This window comes from Crocodylus porosus, unplaced genomic scaffold (genome assembly GCF_001723895.1).
Source record: "Crocodylus porosus isolate Cpor-Errol unplaced genomic scaffold, CroPor_comp1, whole genome shotgun sequence".
In the NCBI taxonomy this organism is placed as follows: Eukaryota; Metazoa; Chordata; order Crocodylia; family Crocodylidae; genus Crocodylus; species Crocodylus porosus.
Window position 1 is genome coordinate 149,222,232 of NW_017728906.1, and position 23,699 is coordinate 149,245,930.

The 23,699-nt window shown below is 41.6% G+C and overlaps 1 protein-coding gene across 12 annotated transcripts in view; it reads right to left on the reverse strand.

Moving 5' to 3' along the window:
- TSC22D1 (TSC22 domain family member 1) overlaps positions 1-23,658 on the reverse strand; it is a 128,683-nt gene extending 105,025 nt beyond the window's left edge. For 6 of the 12 annotated variants that reach the window (XR_002100009.1, XR_002100007.1, XR_002100008.1 and 3 more), the window contains exon 1: positions 20,701-23,654. Coding sequence is in view for 7 of the 12 variants with exons in the window: in XM_019529879.1 (XP_019385424.1) it covers positions 20,701-23,570 (2,870 nt within the window). In the remaining 5 variants the exon portion in view is untranslated. Of the gene's footprint in view, positions 1-20,700 lie in introns of all 12 variants that reach the window. The other 6 variants (XR_002100011.1, XR_002100010.1, XM_019529883.1 and 3 more) reach the window with 3 other exon arrangements.
- Between the last annotated feature and the right edge of the window lie 41 nt (positions 23,659-23,699).

A 23,699-nucleotide genomic window follows, 5' to 3' on the forward strand; every position in this document is an offset into this window, starting at 1 on the left:
GGGCCTCCTCCCCCACCCCACATTGGCCCTGAACCCACTCTTTCCATCCCCAAGTTCCTTACATCAAACCCAACAGGCAGGCACAGCTGGTGATAAAACTGAAGACCAACCCTGAGCTGATCCATAATAATTTATGACTACTGTATGACTAAACTGGCTTAATGGAACAGAGTACACGGGGGTGGGGGGAGAAGGCAGGGAAAGGAAGAGCGAGGGAGAAATCCAAAAAGTAGAAAGACTAGAAGTCACACACTCAGCAAACAGTGCACAACTGTTATACAACAGGAAAGCTACTGGTTTTCAGAATGGTTGAGCTTCCTGCTGACCTCAAACTGGCTTTGGTCAGCAGGGTACAAGCCCACAAAATTGAAATAAAACTTCTGGCTACATGAAAGCAATTGTTTAGGGGCTTAGGGAGGATCAAGTTTCTGGGAGGGAGGTGGAATACAGACAATACAGTAGAGGGAGGTAAAAAAAGGTAGAAAGTTCCTAGGTAGGACAGACCTACACATGCACAGGAATGAACAAAAGAAACAAAAAACAACTAACCCCATACAGACGCACACATTTTACTTTGTCCCTACTATTGATTTTCAAAGCCAATTTGGGTTTAAGACTGCTATCTGTTCATAGTAGTTACCACCAGTCCCAAGCTCCCAAAGTGAACAGAAAATGCCAAAACCAGTCTGACCTGTTCAGAAAGCAAAGGGCCTAGACTATGTGTGGGCTCACACCGTAATACATTGCACAGAGAAGAGTTTCCTTTCTCAGGAAAAGGTATCTGTACACACCTTTCCAGATACAGCTCTCCCTTGCTTTATGTTGTACATGCCTTCCTGGAAAATGGCACATAACTTGAATTCACCTAAAGGGAACTACTTTACAATGTAACAAATAGGGGTAAGTTCCCAGACCTCAACTGTGCTGACCCCCAGATCCATTTTTACCACTTTTACAAGACAATTTTGGTACTTGCCAACAGCAGACAGTACACAAAAACAGGGTGGTGGTGAATGTTACCATAATGGGAATGGCAACTACAGAAACACATCATAGACAGAGAGCGAGGAGCACAGATCCACATGGGAGTCTGTATTTTGATGCGCATCACTCTCACAATGCACCGCACAAAGCAGCTGACTGCAGGCTTTGACCACACCAATCGCATAAGACTGAATTTACTTCAAATATAACGAATTTTTAGTATCAATAGGGTCACTGCATGAGTGAATTCGCACATACAGAACCCGCATAAAGTGACAGAAACCAGTAGTGTTAACAGCCCCTTTCTTTACCAGCTTGAGCCTACAGTGAATCTGCACTTTATTTTTTTTTTTTTAACTTCAGTCTAGTTCCCTCAAAATTGATAATGGGACAGTGGAGTACTGATATGGTGAAAGACCTTATTTAAGATAAGTTGGCCATAGTTGAATGCCTATAAGGGTAAGAAATCCTCACTTGTCTTTTCCTCAAGCGATGAGTCTTCAAATGCAAGCCAAATAAATTTCAACCAACAGCAGCACCTTCTTTCTTTAACACTCAAGGTAAAAACAGATATCACCAAACAAACTGATTACCTGTGCCAGGACCTGTCACACAAAGCTGATCTGCTTTATTGGGCGAAACATACTGCTCTGCCTGTTGCCCCATATCAGGCAACTGTCTGATGTGGGACAAGAAAAGACATGTTCCCCTTGTCCAGGGATTCCTTGCATCCTTTGCTATATGCACAGAGGTACAGGAGAGCATGGGACCCAGCAAATTCCCAGCACCAGGTGCCTCCATACTAGGTCCCCTGTCAACCCTGCCAACCTATGCTTTATTCAGAGGCATAAATCACTGTGGTGGCATGGGGAGTTTCCTGGGTTCTGAACCACCCCACACCTCTTTGCAAGGTCCCATGGTGAACTGTGCCTCCATATGAAGCATCAGCTAGTACAGGTCCCAATGTGCTAGGGATTACCCAAGTCCCAAGCCTCCATGCCAGGACTTGTATGGGCTTTCCTTGCTTAGAGAGGTGCCCCTGGAAATCCCAGGGCAGGTCTTTTATCTAGAAACCCTGACTCTCCCTGCTTACAGTCACCCCAAGATTCTTCAGGACACGGCTTTGTAAGCTAGCAAAGCCAAGCAGGTAGTCTCTGGGATTGGGGGGGGGCGGCAGAAATCCTGTGTGGCAATTCCTGGGAAGTACAGGATCAGATCCTAAAGCACCCAGAGCAGCTGTCTGGGGAGGCTAGAGGGTGCAGGCAGCATCAAGCTGACCACATGCTCCCACGACAGCGCAAATAGACATCTACTGCAATGAAGTGGCATTGTTTTACACTACCTTGTGCTATGGTCCCTGATGTGATGCAACAGTGTGTAAGGATGTCTATTGGCTCATCACATGGCCACCATAAAAACTGTAATAACAGCACAAATGAGACATCAGATGACATCCGTTTCTACTCTCAGTCAGAAGAGAAAAGTACAGAAACTTATTCCAAAACATGACAGGCTTCTTTCTCCATCCCCTCTTAAGCAGTATGTAGGTGAAATTAATCAGTACCTGATGATGTATTCCTAATAGATAGTAGATGTTAGTCATTTTTAGCCATGCTGAATACCAGAAGTAAGAACTTATGAGCAAGAGAAAAAAAAAAGATGTCTACTAGCGGGAAAAAAACCCAGAAAAACAACACAACTAAAAAAGCACACAGCTATGTTATTGATTTGCCTACGGAGGGAAATAAGCAAGCACAAGTATCACAAAAAAGTCAGCCCAGGCATGGACGCAGCATTGCAGAGTAATTAGAGCAGGAATAATTCTAGAAATACAGAACTCTAGAACTCTTGGTTCAGAGATGATACCTTTTACTAGACCACGATATCACAAAAAATTATCTTTTTCTGCAAGAATTCAGGCACGGGATCTTCCTCAGGCTGAAAAAATGAAATATGGCAAAAGTCCCCATAGATAGAAAATAAACTCCATTTCGCACAGAGGAAGCTGAAGGTGGATGTCTGTTCCTCTGGGTCCTGAATAAAGACACTTTTGAAAGTGGGGTGAGGAAAGGAAACGGATGTCCAGATGGAAGTAACTACACAGTGGGAGGTTATTCTGCTTTAGTTATGCCATTTGATTTCCCCTGGTGAACAAGCCCTAAGAGACAACTGATGATAAAAATGGCAATGCTACACTAATTCAAAAACTTAAGTTAATTCTGATGTGGGTTTTACAAATAAGAAAAGAACTACCTAGTCAGAAAACTGAAAACATTTTATAGCAAAATATTACGCATGAGTTTCCTCAATCACTGCAGTTGAAATAATTCATCATAAACACAACTCTGTATGTGAATAAGATAATGACAGATTTCTGAGGCAAAAATAGGCACAGTACAAGTTCGCACACAAAGTGTATTTCTGCATAAGTATGTTTGCACAGCAAAATCTCAAGTTTTAAAATATTCACAAACATTCTAAAAAGCATTAAAATAGGTCACCGTGATTATGTACATTATAATGTGCGCATATTTAGGATTACAAAATAAAAGAACGTCTCTCTCAAGGAAACTGATAGGAGATTAATATCCTAATTACAGAAGTTATGACAATACAACTGCATTATACTATTTACTTTAATTAAAACTACTTGGTCAGTTCTAAGGATCAAAGCAAAACAACAACAAAAGGAAAAAAAAAAATCACAAGAGACTTCTTTTTCCTAAGGAATCTTACTAAAAGAAGAAACCAGAAGTAAGTGTCAATACGTGCACTGATCTTGCTATCCGTTTTGTGTGCCTACCTCAGCCAAGACCAATCATCATCAATAACTATTCTGCCAGTATAAGTCACATATGACCAAACCCATTTTACTTTTCTCATTTGGACAGCATTCCAAATTCTCATCAAATACTTCTACTCTATAGCAATCAACTAATAATGACATATCATTCTCGTTGTGCCACCAATTAAAGGAAGTCATTCTGAAAGAGAATTTCATATGAAGACTGTAAGAAGTCAAGTAATGTCAGTACTTCTGTTTGTTTGTTTTTGGGGGTTTTTTGCTTGTCAAAAAAGTCCTGTCAAATAATCTGTTCTTCAGAAGGACACAATGTAAAACTTACATATTGTAGACCACTTTATTTCCTATATCTTTGATCATTACAAGTGAAAGAATATTAAAAATTAAATTAAATTAAATTAATGCAACACACAACCAGTGTATAAGATATTTAATTTGTTTCATTTGCTTTATTAAAAAAGCAAAAACAATTTTACTTTCAAGTTCTTAGTGTTAAAACATTTGCATTTCAGTCATTTCAAAGAAAGAATACCTTTAAAATGATCTGTAAGCAAAATGTGAAGTAAAATTTAAAAAAAAAAATCTAATTGTCTCCATTTTTCTAAAGGTTGTTTTCACAAAGCTGAAGGTATTTAAATTATTTTCCTCATTCTGTTTACTTTGGGGAAATAAAATTTATTATGTGCAGTTTTAGAAGAATCTTCCAGTCCAGGTTACTTGGTGTTCTTTCAACTGCACGCTGTATCATCTTTTTTCTCTGGAACCGACAGCAACATCAGGTCCACTTTTGTTCTTGAAAGTATCCAGTTAGGTGGATACTTTTCTAACATCACTTTTTTTCCTGAAATCACTTTAAAATCACATCGGTACTAAAAAATATGAATTGAACATCCAGTATTTATGGTCCTAATATCTTTTAGATTTCTGACTCTTATAATCTGAAATTCTTTGCAAACATGTTTCTAGATGTTTAAGACTTTGGATGAAATATTTAGTATGAGAGCAATCTAAATTTTAAATCACATTTAGACATGTCATACCTTTGTTTACATACTAGATCCTATACTCCATTTTCGTTTTCTCTGTAGGAAAACTTAGTGACCAACACTTAACAATGCATGAAAGATTTCTTGCTCAACTGATGTAAAGCATGATGCAGAGAGAGATATGGAGCATCCTAAAAACAAAAACAAAAAAAATCACTGAAGAAAATGGGAGGAGAAGGAACAAGTGTTGTTATCATTTGAAAAAGCATTCTGTTCAGAAAATTAAAACATTAAAAAGAGAACATATCCCTTCAACCAGAAAAAGCACAGACTCATTAGATCAACAATATCTGTAGGAAATACAGGATCTTTTGTGCTTTGGCAAACAAATGAAGTAGGACCTCCAATTTTTTAAATATTAGAGCTTAATAGAAGTGATTTTTAAAGGATTTTTAAGTTAGTATCCCTATAATCTTAATAAAATTCTTAAACTTACAGAGTCTTTTGCAGATGAACTGTGAAGATCTACTTCATTTTTTAAATAGATAAACTTAGGCAAACTCTCAATACAATTTGCTTTGTGTAGACCTGTATGTACATAGCATTAAAGTTTCTGCTGTGCAGTTTGTAGTATTGTTACTAAAACTCTGTCCATGATATTTTCAGACTAGTACACAACTGTCAATGGGTATCTGAAGTCACTGAATGAGAAAAAGCTAGATACCATCTTCCCTAGCAGTATTCACATTAAGAAATCCTGTTCTGCAAGTCTCAGAGATGCTGACAGCATACAATCTAAGAACACTGAAATGTAAAAACACAAAAAAACATTGCATTCAGAAAATAAATTAATAAAACAATTAAGACACTCATTGCTCACAGTTATCTTTTACATTTTTGTTTTCCACTCCTCAGTACCTTTCTAGAAGTGAAAGTTGAGATGTCCCACTAACAAGATTTTTCTTTCATATACATGTTAGTTTCCGGTGCAAGAGGAAGCAACATGGCTGCTGAGTTACATCTCTCTGCATTCTGGCATAAGCAAACAGCAGCAAGAACACACACAGGCCTGAAAGGAGAGTTAGTTAACTACCTAAAGAGCAGACATGATAAACTACACTAATCACAACAAAATGGTGGCCTTTTTAAATAAAATATAAACATTTATGCAAAGTTCTAAGACAGTGCCATTCATCTGATGGCACATACTCATTCAGGAACAAATAACAGAAGTAGAATACTGTAGCAGTTTTTATCTTTTTCCTAATTTTCTTAAAGAAAATGGAAGGCTTTAAGATTCTGACAACTCCCAAAACAGAATCTAAAAACATCAAAATACCAATGTTCAAGTTTCAGTCCCATTAATTCTTCACAGAAATTTCCCAAGAAGTTCAGCAATAGCATCTATAACAGACTGTAAACTCTGGGGACCATCTCATCACTCTGCCCATATAATACTTAGCACAACAGGGTCATAAAGTAGTCAAACAAAGATCCCACTATCAGCAATTGTACCTACTTAAATACACAGATTTGTGAAAGGTCAGAAATTCAAAACACCACTTAAATATTCTCCTTATGTTCCTTTTTACAACAAAATACACACATTTTAAATATAATCCCACTTACTTGGAAAGAAAAACCTGCAGAAAGCAAATGAATAAATATTTTGCACCTTCTCCAAAACAATTTATAAACAACTTCCATTTTGCTCAATTTGGGATATTATACCTATAAAGGTAGCAGTTGGCAGTGCCGTATATGGATCTACTGAGTACTTGTACCTCAGACTCATTATCTGAGCAGTTTAATAATTTACTGCACAAGTGCTTAAAATTAAATCTTAACCTTCTAATGAGGAAGCAGGTATGTTTCCACTGACATCAGTGGGGCCAGGTTTTTACTCACTGTGGCTTCACAGTCTAGAAACAGAGTTAAGAATCAGAATCACCAGTTCCTAAGCTACAGCTGAATCAGCCTCAGAGCAATTAATTATCTTGACCTCTGCTTCAGCTGCCTAGTGAGGAAAATACTTATTAACATACCACAAAAAGTATTTTGTCCTTAACTAAGCCTCATAATATGTGCTCAGCATACACAGCCAGCTTAAGAAAATTCAGGAGAATCATACTTAAAGTAAAATGTGTCTAAATGTCAAACTTCTTTTAAAAAATTCCAGATCTACAAAAACATTAGCCTAACACAAACTTGGATTGTAAGTTATTCTTGTACAAAAGTTCCATTAAAAAAAAAAAATTCTGAAGAGGACTAGATAATCATGCTACCTTGAAATGCTATACCAATTCTGTTTCTACTAGTCTCCATACCATGGATGGATGTTTTAACCCCGGGGGGGGCGGGGAGCAATTATTTTGGCTAGAGGACCACTTTGGCATTTTAGAGTGCTGTTGCAGGCAGGGGTGGGGGGCAGGGAATGCCAATTCATTTTATCCAGACCTGGGTCTGCCTGCCCTGCACTCACCACCAGGGGTTCTTGATTGAGCAGGCAGGTACAATATTCATGTAGACCAGCCAGAGGCCCCATGGGCAAGGAGCACTCAGTTTGGGGGGATGGGATGGGGCCACAGGTGAGTGGGAAGCTGTGTCCTGGAGCAGAACAGGGAGGCAGGGATCGTGGGGTACTGACAGTGTGGGACTAGGGCCTGGGGCAGAGCTGCAATTCTCTCCCCACACATCCCTGTGATAGGCACCAGTTCCCTGCCTTGCAGTTCCCAACCGTTGCAAGGACATGATCTACCGTTGCAGATCACAGCTCTACTCCAGGCCCCAGTCCTGTGCTGTCACCACCCTGCAATCCCAGCCCCAGCCCCGCCTGCTCATCCAACTCCCAGGCACTGCTCCTTGCCCACCCATGGCACCATCCCATCTGCTCAGCCGAGAGCCTGCTGCCCACTGGGGTCCCAAACCAGTCTTCATAGAAACCGTTCCCACCCACTCACTCCATCTGGTGGTGGAGGTGGGGCAGATGGGCCAGGATTCCCAGGCAGCAGGGCATGGGCCCAGCAGTGGTGAGGCACATACATGCTCCTGGGTGGTGGCTGCTGCCAGGAAGCCGAGTCAGAGCACTAGAGCTCCTAGTGTGTCCGAGCCACGTGCGGGGATAGGGTGGGCTATGCCAAGTGCTACCTCCACACCCAACAGCAGGCAGACTGACCACATGCACCATGGCCAGGGCCTACCCCTGTGCTTAGGCCAGGTGGGGCTGAAGGACCTAACACAGGCTGGACAGAATCACTTGGCAGGCCAGATCCAGCCCACACGCTGTGTTTTGCACACCTCCCTGTGAGTTACCCAGACCTTGAAACAACAAAAAGGTTTGCATCCCCAAATTTTTCTTCTTTAAACAAAGATATGATTGATTTAGGGTACTCTGACCAGCAATGAGAGCTACAGGATTAAGGCCTACGTCTTTCAATATGATTGCTGTGCCTTCTGGTCAAAGTTCCTGATGACATCAGGAATTTGATGACAAAGGGATATTGGCACTGAAAACTTCTAGGAGCAAGTTTAGTCAGAAAAGATTGTCAAAAAGTTGTTTCATACTGTTGTCAGGTCTCCCACAATATTAGATTCAATTAAACATGTATCAAACAATTATTAAACAGAACTGGATTCTGATTCAGTAATTTTAGTTTGCTATTCCATTTGCCCTTTAAAAGACCAAAAAGTTTTCAAAGCTGCAATACAGTCACAGTTTGGGGTTTAAAATAAGTACAGGTTTTATATTCTATTGCAGCATTTCTCAACCTGTTGGTCGTGACCCAAAAGTGGGTTGCAAGCATATATGAAAGGGTGGTGAACAAACTTTAAAAAAGGATCAACAAACTTTAAAAATGGATTCTCCTTGAAAGGAGAACAGCATGGGAAACTATGGGTTTCCCCTGTAAGCTGGCAGAGTTGCAGCCTGCAAGGGGCTGCTTGGGGCCCTCCATGCCATACACCCACCTCCTGCCCCACACACTGGGAGGGCAGCAGGTCAGGAGTGGCCAATGTTTACAAATGCGTCCTGGTACAGAAAAAGTTGAGAACCACTTCTCTATTGGTAAGATATTCTACTTCCACCAACCGCGAAGGTGAAGGCATCCTAAATCAGAGGAACTTAAAAGTAACCTCTGTGTAAAGAAATAAAAGTTGAAGGCTTTCATTTAAGTAATAATCTGATACTTTAATTAATTACTTAAATTATTTACTTAGTGCTTTCACATTCATTCCAACTGTATTGTACATGCACGAAAGCAAAAATAATACAATTATTTTTTGGTTCTTATGGATTTCTGCCCTTCCTCTTATGTAAGTTATGATTACCAGTAATCACACATCCCATCTAACATTAGATAAACCCTACCTATAAGAAAGTGAGACCAGCTAGGAAAACTAAGAGGTCAGACAAAGTTTAATAAAAGTCTCAATTATATCCATTCTTGAAGGCGATTTGATCCCCCTGCATTATAGTGAGGTTTTTAAAGTTTTTGAAAGTTTAGCTAAAGCTAAAAGGGCATTTTCACGATAGATCATAGTCTTAAAGGGTTCATATGAGCACTCATAGCTAACTCAAGAATAAGATAATCAAAGAGGCCCTGTTTTCATGCAATTTAACAAGATTTGAGAAGCAGACAAATTCTACCAGTTTTAAAACAAATACATAAACATATTTTAAATATCAGCATATGAATAAGTAGCAGCTAGTGTTGATGACCTATTTTAAGCTGCATCATTTATAAATAAAATTCAGCATTTGTAATAGCAACTGATTGGAATTCAATCTGCATTTCAGTTTGTATTCAAAATGATATTCTGGATATATTGTACTTGAATACGAGCTGAGGTTTTTTCCTCCAGTCAGCCCCTCATCTTGTACTGACATACAAGGAAACCTTATTAAATGAACTGTCTGTTGTTAAACAGCTGCCAAAAGCTTGCGCTCAGTAATAGAAACCAACTATAAAGTTGAAGTTTATTAAATGCAGCCAGCACTGAGCATGACTATAAAAAACATGACCCATATGGGGCAACTGTACAAAAAGTGGGCAGGTGATCCCTCTGCAGTGAACTGGCGCCAAACATGGGGGAACTGCAATACCAGCCCAGCACCTGAAGAGTCAGAATCAGCCCCAACATCTTTCCTTTGGTGCCAAAAATGCTCTTGATCCAAGCCAAAAAGGCTGAGAGACTGATGGGAACCTACCACAGAGATGAGTTGCAACCCAGAAGCGGGTCACAAGAAAATATGAAAGGGTCACTAAACAAACTTTTAAAAAATGGATTCTCCTTTAAAGAGAGAAACGCGTGGAAAACTGGGGCTTTGCCCTTGCAGCTGGCAGAGTTCCAGCCTGTGAGGGGCTGCTTGGGGCCCCCACATGCCCCACCTCCCTGCCCCCCCACACACACCCACCCTTTGCCCCACACATGGGGCCTGGCAGCGGGCAGTGGGTCAGGAGTAAGGGGCACTGGGTTGGGACTGGCCACTGATATCTACAAATGGGCCCCTGGTACAAAAGAGGTTGAGAACCACTGGGTTAGAGCAAACCGATTGAATGAGATATACAGTAATTCCCCAGAGACCTGACTTTTTCGAGCTCTGGTAAGCAACTACACTTACATTTCTACTTCCTCTTCACTCCCACAACTGAGCTGTGCCTTTCTTTTCCATTTCCAAAAATTCCTGTTTATTCACCAGCCTTAAATGTCTGGCAAACATCACCAAATGAGACCCCAAACAGTTCAGCCAAAATCCCTCTGCTGCCTTCTCTCTCAGTCTGTCACATATGATTGTGTCTCCACCCTCCATGACGTAGAGCCAGAGCAGCTTGCCCTATGACTAATCTGAAAGTACATTTTTGGAGGATCCCAGGATTCATGACAAGAACTCCTGGTTCCAGTCATGCATGGGAGCTAATTGGCATGTAGATCCTTTTGTTGGGGGAGGAGGGGAAATATTTACAGTACATGCACATAATGAGCAGTGCTGAGCTACAGGGTCACCATGGCTTGAAACACTGTTGACTCTGCTGGGGCCCAGCCAAAGAACTATACAATAAATCATGAGCCTTTTGGCTTTTGACTAGTATCATGCATAGTTTGTGCTATATACACATAGGTAAAAAAAAAATTCTGCTTAAGAGTATGTTTATGGTATACCTGTATAAAACTTGCAGCAGTTTAAAAAAATAAAATAAAAATAAAATAAAATAAAAATAAAATGCATAAATTCTGGGTGAATTAAGTCAATGGGTACCTGCAGAAATTGCCCTACATGCAAATTGCTACAGGTCTGTTCATTTTGAGGTCAGTGCATTCCAATTTGCCCCTCACTTCCATGTGCTCAGGGGGAGTAGAGTCTAACAGTAAAGGGGGGGGAAAGAGGGCTGCAGGGGGAATAAGTTGGCTGTGGCAGAGGGCATGGGGGCCACCTGACCCCCCCCAGATTTAATTTTCCCTGCTGCAGCAATGGGAAGTAGACAAATTCAAGGCAAACTTCTAATAGATTCTACACCTGGAAAATTATAACCAAAATTCATAAAATTTCCATATATGGAATGTAATTATTGGGAGGTCATCTTATAGTCACGTTTCTCATAGTTGAATAAATACAGTATATAATAAACTTTCCAGTATGCCTATAATACTTAGGGACCTACCCAAATTAAGGAGGCAGGAGGTTGATTTCATGGGCAGATTGCAGAACTGGCCACCATTTTTGCATGCTTAATGCAGTGCCCCCCTCCCACACCTCTTATTGGTTAAAGGGCCTCAGTGGACCCACCCCTCACCAGTGACTGGTTAAGAAGGATGCCTACCATAAGGCCCTAAAACTCACCACTGATTGGAGGAAAGGAGAGGGTCAAACAACAAGCAGCCCTCTCAGCCAACCAGCAGCAAGGGGTGGGGCAACCACCATCTTGGCTGCTCCACTTTATGCCAGCAGCCTCACCCCCCACATAGGCTGTGCAGCCAAGGCACAGCTGCCATAAGGACTGCTGGCTCCCACTAGGGAGCCATTATTTTATTTTCAGTAAGTTTTTTCCCCCCATGGATTTTGCAGACATTGCCCAATGTCACTATTTCCATGAAATCGCATATTAAGTAAGTCGCTAATAATACTTTATGTTCAAATCCACATAGCCATATAGATCTTCTGCAATTACCATTCTCCACATAGATTTTAAAACAAAATTAACAGTTCGTCTAACATTACATGTACACAACAGGAACAAGTTCAAGTTGCTGTGGAACCCACAACCTCAGCCCTGAAACCTCATTCATGGTGCAATCTCCATATTTCACAGAATCGTTCGTTATTCACTTGGGCAACAGGCCCTGGAGTTGGGTATTTTATAGTATATTTAAAGAAATCAGAAACCAAAAAGAAGCTGTGCAAGCTTCTCACTGGCTATCCAAACCAATAAAAATATTAATGTGAATAAAATAAGCTTGTCGAAATCAATCAACCAACCATCCATCCATTCAAAACAATGAGACTACACGTGTGCTTAAGGTCACACATGAATGCAAGTGCTTTACTGGATGAAGGTCTAGCAGTCTACAGTACTTAAGTACTCAACTGGGCTAACCACAAGCGATAACAAACTCTAACTGCAGTCAGCAACCTGCCCCTGAGCAGACGCATCTAATCTTCACTATGTCTCCACAGCTAGGCCTCAATTATTTGGCAGTATTTTCTTTGCTCTTGGTATCTATTTATAATAATTGAAATTATTCCATATTTCCTGACTTTATAAAGCCAATTTTTTTTTTCAAACGATTAAATCCAATAAAGTGAAGTTATGCTGCTTCCTGAAGTATTCAACCCACCCCCTTCAAAACTCCACCCTCATTTACATATAGTATAGCCCACATTATCCCCTTTAGTGGGGCTGTGCAGGGGTACCAAAGGTTTAATTTTTTTCTAGTAATTCAACTATAGTCAAGAGTTGTGTGCAAGCAAAAGCAAAGCTCGCCTCACCTATACTTCAGGTTTGACAACAGTGCAGAACTAGCAAAAAAATCTAGACTTAAGACAAATTTTCAAACTTATACACCTAAAATCAAGCATCTAGATTAGACCCTGGAGATCCACCGATTCCAGTATGAGTTGTACATGCTCAGCACTTCTGAGTCAGGTCAGACTTTCAGCGTATATGATTCAGATACCCAAATTTCTGAAAGTACATGTCTTATTTGCTTACTATGCTGGGAAAACATGGCTTTGAATACACACAGGAAGCAGGTGTTTAACACAAGAAGATGCCACTTGTATGCATCCAAGTTAAAAAAAAGACCCAGCTAAAAATTTTAAGAATTCACACAGCAATTACCATCATTTTAAAACATGAAGTAGCAACATTTAACCATGATATATATATTTCTAAAATTCACAAAGATCATTGTTTGAAAAAGGCAACTGAAACACCAGGAAGTTACTTATTAGAGTACAAATCAGTAGATGAATACTATTAAGTTAACTGGACTGATGTATAATTACTAACCAATAAATATTAATTAAAGTTGTAGAGGAGGAAAGGAAATTCAGAAGTGACTTCTGAATAGTAGAGATGCACTGATATATCAGTCCATATTGTACTGGCAAGAGGAAAACTGACATGATCAGCAATCCACTTTTTTTGGCTGATGGGGCCGATAATGTCGCTGATAAAAGCCATGTGCACGAGCACAGCCACAGCATACATACAGCCAGGAGCGTACCCCCGAAGCTTGAAAAGCAGTGGCCAGCTTTTCAAATCTATAGGGAAGGGGTAGGAGGAGACAAACCCCCACAGTGAGGGCAAGGGCTACAGCAGGTGCTGTCTGGCCAGGGGTGGGGTACAGGATGGAGCTGTGAGAGGCTCATCCAAGGGGCATGGGGGGTGGGCTTCTGCCACTGCGTGCACTCCCAAGGGAGGAATGTGCCCCCTGGATCTGCGTGCAGGGTGAAAGCAGGCTGTCACTGCATGCTCAGAGGCAAGAGCATCCCACTAAGGGGGTTGTGCTGGGTCAGGCAGCAGCACTGGGAAGGGGGGCTACAGCCACTTCAAAATTCACCACAGCCTCCCCATAGCACCTCAAGCACACCCCTGGCCCAAACCTCCTGCCAGGAAGAGCCCGGCACCACTCTCAGACACAAGCATGCAGCAGCAGCCTGCCCTTACCCTGCACACAGATCTGGTGGCACATACCCCCCATGCCTCCCTCAGGGGTGCATGTAGCAACAGGAGCCATCCTTCCCTCTCCCCAGATGAACCACTTACAGCTCTGTCACACGCCTCACTCTGGCTGTGCACTGCCTGTCCCTGCCCCTGCTCCAGGCCCCAGCCCCAATCCCTCCCTCACTGTTAGGGCTTCGATCTGCACCCCCCTTGCCCCTTCCCTCCCCCCTACCCCTTCCCCTCAGACTTACCAGGCAGACACTGCTTCGCAAGCTGCTGGGCTTGCATATCAGCAATTGGATTGGTACTGGCCATCAGTATCGGCCCAAAAAACCTTTATCGGTGCATCCCTACTGAATAGAAAGAGTGAAACACCAAAAAGAAAGCAAAGACCTATTTTTACAAGGCCTTCCGTGATTCACTCAGGACACAGCACAGACAACTATTTATTGCAAAAAATATATACATGTATTAGTTTTCTACATTCACAAGTACAAAGACTGTCCCTCTTCCTTGAATAGCATGCTTTCAGGTCCTCTTGTTTCTGCAGCTGAAACCTCCCTTAAACTTAATTTGGAGATGGAATCTTTCACATAAAATTGTTACCGCAAAGCAAATCAAGGTCTAAAAACAGGTACCACACAATAGCTTTTGGTGTCTTACCCAGAATGGGTTGCATTTGGGCCACAAAGCATTTCACAATTCACTTCTCTTAACAGTTTGCATTGGCAAGCCAAGGACTGAGTGGTGATAGAGTTAGCTGTCAGGGTCAGAAAAGATTAATTTGGTCCCCCAATTTGATGCCACATTTTGCAGAGCTTTCAACTACACAATTCATAGCAGCATCTTCAGACTTCTCTTAAATATCCATAACGCCTATAACAAAAGGGCTTGAAAATCTACTCTGTTCTCCATTTGTACTTAAGAGCTTTTCTCTGCCTAGCTGAGCATCAGGCTTTGGTTTCTTGTCTTATTATATTCTGAATAATCATGCTCCTTCACTTATCCCATATTTTTTCCATGTACAATATACTCCTGAGTATTAAACAAAACTTGTCTTTGAGAGGCCGAATGAATGGGGGAATCTTTTAAAAAAATATATATTAAATAGCAATAAGTAACTGAGTAGCAGTGGTCCACAGGTAGCAGCGGTCCACAGGCAGCAGCTAGGTAACGGCACATGTGGGCTCCCTTCAACCTTTCTCCCTCTTCCCTTCCCAACCCACCCCTGCAGAGGCAGAAACTGTTATTAGCATGTTGCCTTCCTTATGAATGCTTCACTTTCCAGCAACTGAATTTTGGAAAAAGTTGCATATGCATGCAAGAAAACCCACTGTTAAAGCTTCCTTGAAATAGGTTACAGACTTATCAAAGTCCCTTGTTTAGAGTGACCCATAAAACATGAAGCATATTTCCACTTAATGTTGCACTATCCTGGGTACCAATAAGCCAGGAAAAGGCAAAAAAATGAGAGGGATAAGAGTAAGACCTATTTACAGTTCATTCAATGCAAAAATAACCATTATGAGCCCAAACAACTATGGTGCAATTCAAATATTCATAACTTCGGAGTAAAATGCAGTAGACACTTCTGTTAAAAACATCAAGACAATAGTACATAACAGAAATATAATATGTTCTCTCCTTATAAATTTTAAACTCAAAGTCTTGTACCAATTTTGTTATAATGTTCTATATTCTCTCTCTAGTTTTCCTTGTATCCTCAAAACCACGAGTATAGAACACACCAAAAGAATCCAGGCAGAAACATGCATCAAGACCATACCTAACAAATACTCATTACTACTTTGTTTGCTTTGCATGGAATTCTTTCACCAAAACATTTGTCTCTTTATAATACTGTGCTTGAAGCTAATATTTAGTTAATGGCTTGGTCCACCTCTTATGTTTTTCCCAGACCTGTTCCGTTCCTTTCTAGCTAGTCTTCTTACATTCTGTATTATTTTCGCTCCACGGTTAAATGCTTTATTACTATTTATTATTTGCAGCATAGGTGCCACAAGCATCCACCGCCCAACCATTATAGGATTCGTTATTAAAAGTGTAAATAGCTTACCGTTTTAAATTTTTTCTGGTAACCTGACAATCCCACTAAGGAAGGAGAGACTTATCATTGCACTGGGACTTAATCAATCAGCATTATGGTATGTGACCAGGACCAAGTTTCAGACTACCAGTACATCAAACCAATTCTGGAATTCTGAAGTCCTCTATTTGCAAATATTTAAAAATCTATAAAATTATTACCAAATTAAAATTAAAAACCCCAACCTCTGAGAAAGTCACATGACTGCTTTTCAGTCTTAAATTGCTCAGAAAAAGTCTCTCTTAGAAGCACACATGCAGAAATGGTTTGACCTGATTATGAATCAATTTCCAAGAATATTATGGAACAGCACCAAAAACCAGACCTCTGAAGGCTAAGGGAAGAAGATAAATCAAGCTATTGCCTGGAAAAGATGCTGAGAAATATACTCCAACAAGCAGTGTTGAAGTATGGTTCTCATACCACCATCAACAATTCACTAGATCTACATCCTTTTCAGTAAAGCCATGAAGTAAGTGCTAGCCACCGTCACAGTCCTCACCATATCATGCATCATGGCATGAGATAAAGCACACCTATCAAAGGTGCCAAAGAAAGCTACTCCTACAAAAAGGATTAGGTCTTTGTTTGCTCCCTCCCGCCCCCTCCACTACCACCTCCCCATGCACTGAGGGCAAGGTGTACATTGTGTTGCAACACACCCTTGCAACTTTCCTTGCGTGTTAAAATGAACATGGTCCAATGCATCCAAGTCTAAAAGAAAACAAGAGACCCCTACAAAATGATGGGAAGACAATTCCTTCCCAGCAGCTAGGGGGCAGGAATAAGTGACGACTTTTGCCTTGCTCATCGCTTCAAGTATAGCAAAGAAGTAACAAAGTTCCTGAGCTTGGCATTCTGTTTCACCAAGGCGAGTGAAACTGAACTAGACAGCATAATATAGTAGCAAAAATGTTCTTTTTACCACGGAACACTACTGAATTCCTCAATTCACCAAAGTGAGCAAGTAAACATAGTCTGTATTTCCAAATGACACAAATAGCCAAATCTTTGAAGATTTAAGAGACTCAGACATACTCTTCTGGGATACAAGTTTTGAAATTAGTAGTACGTTTTCAGAGCTATTTTCTGAAACTGGTAGCCTAAGAGTGCTTAAAGATTAATGTTTTAACTAAAAGCAACCCTGTTAGCGCAGTGCGAGTAATTAAAGTGCTAAACTATTTTAAGTACACACACAACCCAAATTTAACACACAACAACAAAATCCTATTTGAGAGAGGACTAAGAAGTTGCATAACTAAAATTCAAAGAACAGGTCTCAGGAAAAGGGGATTTACCCTCCATGTACACTGTCTTCACAATTCCACCGCCTGGCTTGCTTGCCACGATGCATTTTACTTGCAGTCTGCAGTCTGAGAGTGAGTTGGCAACATGCAAAAATCTCATGTTTATTGTTTGTCTGAATAGCTCACATATGTATACATTTTTCTGTAAACCTTCTCCCTATTTTTGATTGCACCCTTTTGTTTTTAAGATAGCTTTCCCTCAAAGATGCTTTAAAAGTCCTTGTCCAAAATAATTCAGCTGGGTGGGTTTAATGCACCCACAGTTTATAGTGAAAATTCCTTCCATGAAGATTATAGCCATCTGATATCAAAACTATACAATCTCACATTTTAAAAGATGAATACAAAACACTTTCAAGTATTACACATGCCTTTAAGTCAAAGCCCACCAAACTAAGATCCAATCACATTTTCTTACTCTTCGGCTAAATGAGTGGGAGGGGAGTGGGGGAAGGGAAGGGAAAATAAAAGCTCCACGCAAACTGGTAAAACGGGCTACAGGGGAAATAATGAAAGTGACTATAAATGTGAAGTGCCCTCAAGTGCAGGAAGTAAACAAATAAAGAAAAGGTTGTTGCAGTACTTCTCTACATTTTCATTCATAAATGTTTATAAGTAGGATTGAAACATCTGAAACAAAACTGAACTGCTGTTAAATTAACTGCAGGCTTAGAACAATTAGTATAATACTGTTAAAAGACTTGGATTTTGTACTTACTGTAAACTAAAAGCTAAAAACTGTCCTAGTCATGCCACACACTGATTCTTATTGTAAATGCTTCATTGGCATAAGCAAACACTGTTAAAGGAGGTGTTACTTTGACACATTCCATAACATGTATATAGTAATGGAAAAATATTTACCATTCCATTTTAATACCCTCAGAACCTTTTAAATAAGTTTCATTATTGGCCAAGCTTTCTTATTAGATATACATATATATGATGAAATAATCACGTCCAAAATTGACATGCTTTAATAACCAAGTTAAAAGTAAACTGAGCCCCTTATCTAACAAATTACCAAGAAGATGCATTTTAAGAGACTCAGTATATATCATGACTCAAAGAAAAATAAAGATAACTACCATCAAGGAGGAAATCCACCTATATTTTACAAGACTGAGCTATTAGGACAGATGACAAACCTAGCACTTGACGTGTGAATATCTGGGGCATATTTAACAGACTAAGAACAGAAGTCAGAGCAAACAGCTTATTAATGAGAGCTGTACAAGTATTGCTTTTATATTCTCCTTAATAAAAGAAGTCTGTAAATTAATTTTCCATCGGATAACCTATCAGGCAACTCATCTTTAAGACCTTTTTCCAGTTTATTTCAAAATGTGGCAGAGAAAAGGCAATCTGAGTTACACTTGGCAAATACTGGGTACTGCTTTGAATGAGAAAATTCCTCTCCTTAAAGGATGTAGATGGTATGCCCCTCTTCTAATAATTGGGCACAGAAGTGCTGTAGGTATTACTAAGACAAAACTGAAGGGTTAACAACTTCAGGATAGAAGATATAGATAAATCTTTACACAATTATAAAATGCCTTCAGTAAAAGCTGGGCTTCAATTTAAATTAAGTATTACCCAGGTTAATTTTTCCACCCTCCAAAAAAGTGTACACTCAATCGAATTTTACAGCTTCTTCAGTCCAATTATGTCATCACTCAGCATCATTCAATTACATTATTCTTCTATATTCTCCCGTCAGATTTAAAACTACTTTTGATGTATGTATATTAATCTTGAGACATAAAACACTGACATTCCAGAGTCCAGATGCCACCATTTTACTTAATGAACATACTTCCTGTGTACTTACTTAAGTATATACTAAGCACAATATTGCTTCCTCAAACAAGAGACTAATATATATGCACTCAACAGCAAAAAAGAACAAATACCAAAAGAGCATAAAGAAAACGGGACAAAACAAAACACCTGTCAGCATCCTAAAAAAATCAAGTCATCAAGAAGATAAATTTGTCCTTCCCTATTCCTAAGAATTAAATGGGCTAAATGAACCCAATAATCCTGAGTTAAGGAAAGACAAACAAACCAACCAACCACACATCCCTCCTGTCTCATTAAGACTGCACTGAAAGAAGAACTGGAGACAAAAGAGTTAACAACTTTATTTCTTCCACCTCTAGTCTGAATGAATCTTTCCATTTTTAATGGGGGTGTTTTTTGCCCTCTAGCATATTCAGTGCCATTTAATTCTGTCTTAGGTTAACCATCTCTAACACTAGCAGCCTTTCCTCACTGCAGACTATGAATTCTTTGGGAGAGTGATCAAATCTTCATGGGCAGTATCCAAATGCATATCAATAACAGGGCCCTAATCCCATCAAGGATTTCCAGACACAATTAATATTAAACGATAACAGTTTTAAATGGCTGTTGCCAAGGCTGCTACATTCTGTGCAGACAGGAGCCTTGGAAATTAACATGGCTCCCCTACAGTCTCCAAGAACACAACACATGCATGCGTGTGCGTGCGTGCATACACACACGCACCCCCTCTCAATCTGTTTGAAACAGCAAGGGTGCAAAGCTATTTGTTATTTTGGTTGTTTGGTTTGTTTTTAATAATATAATAGTTATTACTCAGGCACTCTGCACAGTACAGGCACATTGGCTGCAAAGGAACAGAGCAACAGTGACACTGGATTCAACAAGCAGCAAGTGTCAGGGAAGGGAAGAGGAAAGGGACAATAAACAATGGAGAACACGGGAAGGAAGCACAGAGGTTCAGACCAACCTCTAAATTAATCTATTTCAAAATTAACCCCTCTTCCCCACTACAACCCAATCGCCTGAAGTGGCTGATAGCTGCTGGAGGCCAAAACCTTCCACAGAGCACATGGTCACAGGTGGTTCAAACCTGAATAAGACAAAACCTGAAAAAAAAAAAAGAACCTGAGACAGAAGAGAGCGCAAGGCTTGTAAGACATACCTAAAAAATACATACTTATTTCACTGTATTTAAGAGGAAAGAAAGTATAGCTGATGCACATAAGACTCAAGAGTATTTTTGTCAGTCCCCATCCACGTGGCTACGTGTAACATACACACCCCCTTACTTATTACTACACAAATACAACATACTCAAGCAACATAGTTACAGAGCACAATCAACCCAGTCCTCTCAAGGGCAGCAGCATGAGAATTTTAAAAGCTGTGTGCTGCCACTTGAGAAACAATCCTTCTCATGTAAAAGTATTAAAATTGTGCATAAAATATTGTACTTCATTTTGTGACACAGTTGCATGCCAGCTGCTAGTTAACATATACTAAAGGGATACATAGCCTATTTGCAAAGCCAACATGTTCTTACCTCTCATCCTCACCATCAACAAGGTGTGTTGTCAGCGGCAGTACCTTCAGAGGAAAAAGGGAAGCAGAGGACGTTATGCTGCTGCCACTCCCATCTGAAAGAGCCGATGCTCCAACACCACTTTCACCACTAGCAGCTTGAGGTAAACCAACTAAGGAAGGTTCCGTAGGGCGCCTGCCATCTTCAATTTGGCTTACAATTGATTGAGTTAGTGATTGTGCAGGGAACTGGGTGGAGCTTAGTGGTACCTGTTGCGGCACACTTGGTGCTACTGGCATACCTATACTTGTTGATATCACAGAAGGTTGAGCAACACTCTGAACCAAATTCCCATTTTGTACAGTTGAAGCTTGTGCTATATTGTGTGATGGACCCATACTTATGGAAGTAGAAGGTATACCAGGAGGGATATTTGAACTAGGTTGGCTTGGAGCAGGAACAGTGCTAGCAGAAGGTATAGGACTAACTGCAGGCAACTGCTGGCTGGTCATTCCTTGCGCTACAGATTCTAAGGTCTGTGCCTGTGGTTGTACAGGTAACAAAGTACTTTGCTGAGCAATGACCATTTGCTGAGGAAGGCTTGGACCACCAGCCTGTAGTCCTTGCTGCATTATCCCAGTCTGAACAGGCTGCACCACTTGTGAAGCTGGAGCAGTGCTTGGTTGCATAACTGGAGGAGGAATTTGGTTTGCACCAGGTGCCTGCTGTACAACTGCAGGTACGCTTCCTTGTTGTCCAACATTCAGAATCTGACCACTAGTACCTACCGCTGGCATTGCTGTTTGAGCATGTGCAACAGGCTGGGCTGGTGTCACGGCAGGGTGTGCTTGTACTGAAGGCTGCATGCTTGGTGCCTGAGCAACAGGAACTGGTGTGCCTGTTCCTACTGCTGTAGTACCAGACTGTATGGCAGGTGCTGAAGTCTGAAGTATCTGTTGGTGTTGCATGTAGTCTGGCATAGTCCCTGTAACAGAGTTTTGACTCACTTGTTTAACAAGCCCCGGGGCCATCTGTGTAGGAACTGCTTGTTGTTGCTGCTGTTGTTGTTGTCCATACTGCAGTTGCTGCTGTTGTACAACTGGCAAAGTTTGCACAGGTTGTACTGGCTGAGAATATGGTAGCTGCTGTTGAGCCATACTCGGCATGGCAGGTTGTTGGTGGCCTAAGGCTGAAGATGCACCTACTATATTAACTGGGGTTGACTGAACTCCAGTAACAGCGGTTAGGCTGGCTGACGCAGGAGGCTGGACCCCTTGCTTTTGCTGCGAATAGTTTATTTCTTGAGCATGCAGCTGGACTTGAGCAAGCTGTGTCTGAGAAACACTCTGTGGTATACTGGATGGTGGAATAGACTGAGGACCAGCACTGCTAAAATCCATCTGCTGTGGACCCACACCTTGAAATGCTTGCTGTTGTACCACAGTAGATGCTCCCATTTCTCCACTTCCCACACTTTCTGTGTAGTGACTCAGTGTGCTTACACTGCTGCTAACAGAACTCCCACTGGTGCTCTCCCTTTCAGAAGTCACTTCAAGTGGGTTTTGTTTTATAGTCTCTACTGCTTTGTTTACTGCTACTCCTTCTGTAACTGCAACAGTGTTGTCTTTATCATAGAATTCAGTGCATGTCCATCTCCCCTTTTTAAAAGGTTCAGAGCTGGAATCTAATTTTACAACTCTAAACCTTGACGTGCCAGCTGCAGGCTGCTGCTGACTTGATCCCAATCCTGCTGTTGGATTAGTAACATTGTTAATGACATTAGAGGAAGCACTCGTACCATTGCCAACACCACTCAAGATATTCACATTAACACTGCTGCCAGTTCCAGACAAAGCATTTACATTACCAGTACTTGTGATGTTTAAATTTACAGTACCAAGCATGCCGCTCGTCACACCAGAACTACCACCACCCATATTACTTAATGTACTAGTTCTGGTAACAGGACTTACACCTATACTGCCAGAAGTACTTGTAGTGCGGATATTGGACATGACAGATGCCGGGCTACCAGTGGATGATGCAGCAGAAACTGGTGCAGTTGTTATAACATTGTCAGAGCTTCCAGCTGTGGACAGTTTTCTAAAGGATGGACTGGGAGGTGGTCCTCCAGAGGCTGGTGTGCTGCCCACTCCAGAAGGAGACGGATGGTGATGGCCATGGTGATGGAGGGGATGATGGTGGTGAACGTGATGTGGGTGAACACTCCCATTGATCACAACGCTCTGCTGGGCGGGGTGAGGCAAAGGAGGGTGCTGCTGAGAAAGGTGAGGCTGGTTTGGAGAGACAGCCCCAGGAGTCTCAGCCTCCTGGAAGTTGTTTAAAGTCTCTTCAGAGGAGCTCCGTTCAGGTTCCCCCAAGTCAGTGGCCCTGGAGAGCGAAACATCCAGGATTTCAGAAGACGACAGGTCTTCCGTGTGGGACTCATCCAGGTCATCATAGCTTTCCGTGTCCTCGGCTATGCTGTTGTTGGAGCTGATGCTGGCCGAAATCTGAGCTGGGGTCACGCTAGTGATCTGGAAGCCGCTTTTCTTCTTCATTTGTGCTCCAGCCTGGCCAAGAGGCTGCTGTGGGAGCGGCGCCTGCGGTAGGAGGTTCAGGCTCTGTGGAGGAGGGGGTGCCGGCTGGGGACCCGGCGAGGCAGACACTGCTGCGGGAGATGCGGGCAGCAGCGGCTGCCCCAGCAGGGGTGGCTGATACTCCTCAGCAGAGAGGGCAGCACCGCCGGCACCGGCACTGGGAGGGGGGACGCCGCCGCCAGTGGTGCTGGTGCTGCTGCTGCCCCTTCGAGGGAACATCGCCGGGTGCGCCATCTTCCTCCTCGCACTGCTGCTGCTGCTGCTGTCTGCGGCTGAGTCAGGCTGGCGCATTGTAGCGGGGTTATTTTAGGAGCGCGGTTCCCCGGCAGAGACACCGAGACGGAGAGACACAGACAGGCACGCAGTTAGCTTGGCACGGGGCGCACCGCGCACGCACACACACCCCTCCCCTTCCCCTTC